The following is a 7,500-nucleotide window of genomic DNA, read 5'->3' as shown; positions in this document are numbered from 1 at the left end:
TAATTCTTCGTGGACGCGTAGTCTGCTGGAAGACCACATCCTCTCTCTCTCTCTCTCCCTCTCCTCTCTCTCTCTCTCTCCTCTCTCTCTCTCTCTCTCTCTCTCACTGGATGTACAAAATTCAAGTAGCACCTCATTCGGGACTGCAGGCTATTCCTGCTGTTGAGCGAAGCCTGATTGGGGACCACTTCCAAAGCTGATGGTTGCGATAAACTCTCAAAATGCATGGTATTTAACGTCAATTAAAGCAAACGACGTTTTTATAACATCACCCTACTTGGTATCGGAGTTTATTGTTAGGAAGCTCTGTCACACTCTTTTAAGATGGACAGTTTCCTGCCACAATTCCAGAGGAGCAGGCCCTCTCGTCGTCGTATTAACTGGGTTCTGGAGGAAGGGGCGGAAGGGGGGGGGGGGGGGCATTGCTTGTTGATCTCCCTCAACTCCCCCTTTTTCTGTCTCAGCCATTACCGTCTCTTCCGGAGGTTCTTTCCCGGGAACTCTGGCAGCAGTTACATCTGCCCCCTGAAGATTGACGTTCTCCTTACTCCATCCATAGATGACCATACTTCTAAAGCAATTATCATCTATCCACTTAACATGGGATACTAATAAGTTTATGGACTCTTTTGTATCATAAAAGTTATGATTGTGTCATGGGATATTTCCTGATAAAAAAAAAAAATTAAAATTCTCTATTCCTTAATTGATACTCTGGGATGTCCGCAGTCATTACAAACTCTTGTTAAATACCACGACAGGAATTCGTCAAGAGTTTGTTGTTGTTTTTTAATAAAAGTTCTACAGTTAGCAGGTGGCTTTAAAAGCTGCCAGCATAAAACTTTAATTACGAGGCCAGGTTCTTGCCATCAAACCTTGAACATAGACCATTTTAGGACAAGCATCTCCATGGATCTTCTGTCTTAATGTTACTTTCTATTTTCATTGGTAAAGACCCCCACAGCAAGGACAGGGTCATATTCTTGGAAGATACCCCCAAACTCCCAGTGTTATTTCCCGTAAAAGAAAGAGAAGGTTTCTTGCAACTCCTTTCCTTTCAACACCATACCATCATGAACAGCAAAATTGCTGTCATGTTTGGCGGTGAAAGAAAAGATCGTTGTGCATCCTTTTTATTTATTACAAATTGTGAGCCCCTTTTCATACAGGCCTTGTCTTTTTTTCAACATTAACAGAAAAGCTTTGAGTTCTATCTCTCCCGTAGTAGCTTTTCTCTTTCAAAGAACATTGTTCCTCCAATGTTTTTACCTTATTTATGGCCCACTTCTGCTTGATGGCAAGCATTGTTTACTCTTTGTGACAGCTTTTTTTTTCGTACTTCTCCTGTTATTATATATCCTGAACAACGCTCTACTCCCGATAGCAGCTTCATGTTATCCTGTTGTTTGGAACAACAATCTATGTCACTTCAATGCCAGAATCTAAGTAAACGCTATTGGCAAAGGCCCTTATTAATTTTAGTTAATGTACTGTGAGACAATAAAACCATCAAATCGTATTCCATATACAACACGAGGAATTCTGTTCAAAGACTGAATTGTTGCCTCCATTTAAATATTCAATTATTGACATCGCAATGATAAATTACAGTAAATTCTTAGGTCTTTTGAGCACCGTATTCTTCTTCAGGGATTTATACTGTATTCACTTCGGCACCATTGAACGAATTTTACGTCCTTCCATTTCCAGTTTATTTCGTTTTGTTTTTATTCATTTGGACAAAAATCTTACCAAATACGTCAAATCATATATCAATGGAAAGTAATTTTTCTTAAGTATACTACAGAAAAAATTGATGGTTTTTCTGCTAAGAGGAGTTCAGTAAAATATTAACAAAAAGGACTTGGTGCTTGAGTGACTTATTATTTGGTGAGGGAATTGAAAGGATTAATGCAGTGCTGAATCGTTTAATGTTACATAGTAAAGCTCCGACCACTCGGATTTTGTGTCAAGTTTTAACGGCTCCTCCAAAACGAGAAGAATAATCTCTTTATTTCTGCAGCTTTGGAAAATCACACAAAGTAATCAAGGGGAGTGACTAAGGGTACCCTGACACTTGCACGACTTTTTGCCACGAATTTGTCGTGGCAAGTCGTGATATTCTGTTGCACGAACTGGAAGATCAAAGGGGCTACAAAAATTACCTCAGAATCACAGCTGACCTGTCCACATTGACACGAACTGGCACGACGAGTTCTCACGACGAGTTCAGGCATAGTTTGAGCACTTCCCACATCGTCCCGATGAGTTCAAGACGAGTTCGCGCATAGTTCACGACCCGGTCACGAAATTTTGTCGTGACCAAAATTTTGAACATTTCAAAATTCTCGTCACGACATGCCACGATGTCACGACGGGTTTTACGAACACTTCACGCCAGTTCACGACGAATTCATGCCAGTTCACGACTCGAGTCGTGACAAGGCGTACCACAAATTCGTGCAAGTGTCTGGCTGGCTTAATACTCCACTGCCATCCCTGAACTTACCTACCCTAGAGTCAAATAGTTTTGTCCAATCTTAGCCATAAAATGAAAATTTTGTCTTCTGACAATCCGCAGGACTATGTGTGTATGAATGGCAACAATTATATCAATTATTTTCTTAACTCTTACACCCTTTGCACGGATTGAAAGTTAGAAAAATAATTTTCAAAAAAAAGATTATCATATTTTATAATTTTTTTTTTTTTCACGGAAGATAAAGAAATTGTTATTGCATAACTTTTAACTTCCGCTTGCTTTCTGTGCTACAGAAGCGGTAGCGTTTCAGAATCCACAAAACAAGGGAAATGAAAATAAATCATTCAAAGTATTTCCTAAGGACATTATCAATCTACTATTATACGCTATCCGTCAAAAATGACCGGTAAATATTTATTTAGATATGCACACACGCACACAGAATCAACCCTTCCCACCCCCTCCCCTCCCCTCCCCCGTTCCTCTCGGGGTACCCCCTGTCACTAGGGTATTACTTCATCTCCCCCCTACCCGAAGAACAGGGAGAGACCGAGTATTTATAGGTCTGGCAATGCCGCTGAGCGTGACCGGAAAGATATATATATATACACACACATACATACATATATATATACATATACATATATATATATATATATATATATATATACAGTATATATATATATATATATATATATATATATATATATAATATATATATATATATATACATACACATATGTTTTACACACACGCATATACACAAAAACACACATATATATACAGTATATATATATATATATATATATATATATATATATATATATATATATATATACATATATGTGTGTGTATATATATATATATATATATATATATATACTATATATATATATATAATTTGCTCTTTATTACATAGAGGAGATATGTACTCGTGAGTATTAATTGTTTTATCAAGATTCGTCTCTTCATCGTTAATTAATGCCACCTAAGCAACGCGTCAGAACCGCACCATTGCTTCGAGTGTAATAAGATTGGAATACAGCAAGGCCACGTAACCACTACATACGAGATTCAAGTCCAGTGCTGACTACAAGATGATTCGGCCGGAATATAAACCGTTGACGTACGGTGTAAGGGAGACAATGCGTAAATTAAAACATTTATAGTAGTTCTGACTGCTCGTATAAACATGCATCTTATAATGATACATCATATACATACATATACCAAGGCACTTCCCCCAATTTTGGGGGGTAGCCCGACATCAACAAATGAAACAAAAACAAAAAGGGGGACCTCTATTCTCTACGTTCCTCCAGAAAATAATTTCTATAAACCAGTTAGTATTATAAAGTTGAAAATATGTTTGCACTCCATATGATCTCGTCGGGTTTAGTACATTCCAGGTTGAAATCAGGGTTGCCAGGTTGGCCTTTTTTCAGGATAAAAACTTCAAATTTGGCCTTTTTTAAAAATTGATTAGCCTCTAGCAATATCATAAAAAAAGGTTGGCCTTAAATGCTATACTTCTGTCCTTTTTTTACTAATAGGTTGGCCTTTTAAAGCCCCAGTTAATCAGAAGTTGGCCTTTTCTCACTTAGAAAACCTGGCAACTCTGGTTGAAATAGGCATTCCACTATGACCAAAGATCATTATTTATTTGAGCCAATATCCCCTCTTACCTGCAATGCCTGGAAAGTACCCATTTTACCCCAGGGGTATTTGGAAATTTCCAACCCTTAACCCCCAGGGGGTTATTTTTTTCCCCGCACATTTTGCAGTATATATATATATATATATATATATATATATATATATATATATATATATATATATATATATATATATATATATTTCTTTTTAAATTGCTCTACCAGCCTTAATTTTTGTCATACAGAGGTCAGGTTGGTCTCATTCTCTTGGAAAATGCCTGAATTTTCTCAAAAAATTATCAAAAATATGAAAAAAAAAAATTTATAGCAGTTATTTTGCAAGGACGTACCGGTACGTCCATGGGGGTAAAGGGATGGCTTTTGTGAAACGTACCAGTACGTCCTTTGGGGGTAAAAGGGGGTACTATCCCAGACACTCTTCACCTGACTGCTTATACGAAAATGTGCCATGACTAGCGCATGTATTGTATTTTAGTCTGGACTTTCTGGTTTGGTCGTCATTAATGGAAACTTTTAATTTCTTACGTTATCACATGTCTTTTAAATCCATTCCCTCTTTGAAGGAATTCAAAATTTTATTTCACAAGTACAGAAGAAACAAAGAAAGGCAACAGATGTGTGAGGCCCCATAAGCAATATATGCAGTATGCTGGAGACTGAGGTTGCGAAAGCATTATATAGCATAATGTCAAAACATTATTTTTGTGTAAAAATTATTTCTCTGAAGGTCTTGCATGTAACATATTGAATCTAAAATATATTCAACAGAAGTATAACAAAAATTAAACGATAACTGAAGTTAACGTATTAATGAAAATATGTGCTATTCACAAATGTGTCAGGCTAAATTGGAGAGGAGTTTTCGATACATACAAAATAAAATATATAGGCAGTTTAAAGTACAATAACATATATTGCTCGTTTTCCGTTGCCACGAAACGTGAAATTTTCGTTAGCTATAAGATAACGGGGGAGGTTGGGCTGTGGCAACCCTAGCAGTACCAGCTGAACTCGGTTGAGTCCCTTGTTAGGCTAGGAGGAACGTAGAAAGTAGAGGTCCCCTTTTTTGTTTTTGTTTCATTTGTTGATGTCGGCTACCCCCCAAAATTGCGGGAAGTGCCTTGGTATATGTATGTATGTATATATAAGATTACAGTAATGAGTGCATCCAAAAGGAAAGAGGAAGTCGAGACGTTAAGTGACTATTGAAAATCATGTCACAGAGATCAGATTACGAATCTTTGGGACCACCTTCAATCCCGGCTATCGTCCATACAGTATACAGTATCTACCTAGCTGTAAATGACCATCAGAAATTGCTAAGGTTTGTGGGACTATTATTGCAACCTAACCACTTTATGAGATACTAGAAAACAATTATTCTGGTGAAAGGTGTTTGTATGTATGTATATATGTATGTATGTACATATATATATATATATATATATATATATATATATAGAGAGAGAGAGAGAGAGAGAGAGAGAGAGAGAGAGAGAGAGAGAGAGAGAGAGAGAGAGAGAGAGAGAGAGAGATAATTGTGTAAAAATCAAGAAAACAATGCATATATATATAGTATATATATATAGAGAGAGAGAGAGAGAGAGAGAGAGAGAGAGAGAGAGAGAGAGAGAGAGAGAGAGAGAGAGAGAGAATTGTGTGTAAAAATCAAGAAAACAACGCGAGTGAGGCGTAGGGTGATGGTATTTTGGTAGCTAAATGCCAAGGACTGCTTCTCGTTAACCTTGTCTTCTATTCTTCCTGATGATCTATTCAAACAGCCGCCCATCGCTGAGAATCCTCCATTTCTTAATTTGTTTCCGTAAAAACGTTGGATAAAAACTCCGCGTTACTAAAGCATAGCCATTTCTGTATTATTATTATTATTATTATTATTATTATTATTATTATTATTATTATTATTATTTTATTATTATTATTATTATTATCATTATTATTATTATTATTATTATTATTATTATTATTAGCAAAGCTACAACCCTAGATGGAAAAGCAAGATGCTCTAAGCCCAAGGGCTCCAACAGGGAAAAGTAAGCCAGTGAGAAAAGTAAACAAGGAAAAATAAAATATTTTAAGAACAACAACAACAACAACAAAATAAACATTTCCTATATAAACTATAAAAACTTTAACAAAACAAGTGGAAGAGAAATAATTATTATTATTGTTATTATTATTACTAGCTAAACTACAACCCTAGTTGGAAAAGCAAGATGCTATAAGCCCAAGGGCTCCAACAGGGAAAAGTAGCCCAGTGAGAAAAGGAAACAAGGAAAAATAAAATATTTCAAGAACAACAACAAAATAAATATTTCCTATATACACTATAAAAACTTTAACAAAACAAGAGGAATAGAAATAATTATTATCATTGTTATTATTATTACTTGGTAAGCTACAACCCTAAATGGAAAAGCAAGATGCTATAAGCCCAAGGGCTGCAACAGGGAAAAGTAGCCTAGTGAGGAAAGGAAACAAGGAAAAATAAAATATTTTAAGAACAACAACAAAATAAATATTTCCTATATAAACTATAAAAACTTTAACAAAACAAGAGGAAGATAAATAATTAATATTATTGTTATTATTATTACTTGCTAAGCTACAACCCTAGATGGAAAAACAAGATGCTATAAGCCCAAGGGCTCCAACAGGGAAAAGTAGCCCAGTGAAAAAAGGAAACACGGAAAAATAAAATATTTTAAGAACAACAAAATAAATATTTCCTATATAAACTATAAAAACTTTAACAAAACAAGAGGAAGAGAAATAAGGCAGAATAGTGTGCCCGAGTGTACCCTAAAGCAAGAGAACTCTAACCCAAGATGGTGGAAGACCACGGTACAGAGGCTATGGCACTACCCAAGACTAGAGAACAATGGGTTGATTTTAGATTGTCCTTCTCCTAGACGACCTGCTTACCATAGCTAACGAGTCTCTTCTACCCTTACCAGGAGGAAAGTAGCCACTGAACAATTACATTGCCGTAGTTAACCCCTTGGATGAAGAGGAATTGTTTGGTAATGTCATTGATGTCAGGTGTATGAGGACAGTATGTGTAGGCAAAGGGATAATGAACCATAACCCGAGAGAAGGGCGCAATGTAGTACAGTCTGGCCAGTCAAAGGACCCCATAAGTCTCTAGCGGTAGTATCTCAACGGGTGGCTGGTGCCCTAGCCAACCTACTACCTATAGTCAATTTCTTTTAGCGATGCAGATTTGCACCGACTCGCAGCGGTGCCTTTTTAGCTAGGAAAAGTTTCCGGATCGCTGATTGGTTGGACGAGATAATTCTAACCAATCAGCGATCAGGAAACTTT

At 36.5% G+C, this 7,500-nt stretch overlaps 1 protein-coding gene across 1 annotated transcript in view; it reads right to left on the bottom strand.

Annotated features, from left to right (window-relative positions):
* LOC137643781 (uncharacterized) overlaps positions 1-7,500 on the bottom strand; it is a 213,883-nt gene that overhangs the window by 24,070 nt on the left and 182,313 nt on the right. The window contains exon 5 of the mRNA XM_068379572.1: positions 472-571. Coding sequence (XP_068235673.1) covers positions 472-571 — 100 coding nt within the window. The remainder of the gene's footprint in view (positions 1-471; positions 572-7,500) is intronic.

Source organism: Palaemon carinicauda, chromosome 1 (genome assembly GCF_036898095.1).
Source record: "Palaemon carinicauda isolate YSFRI2023 chromosome 1, ASM3689809v2, whole genome shotgun sequence".
Taxonomy (NCBI): Eukaryota; Metazoa; Arthropoda; class Malacostraca; order Decapoda; family Palaemonidae; genus Palaemon; species Palaemon carinicauda.
Note: the sequence above shows the minus strand (reverse complement) of the source record. Positions and strands in the feature narration are given on the sequence as shown.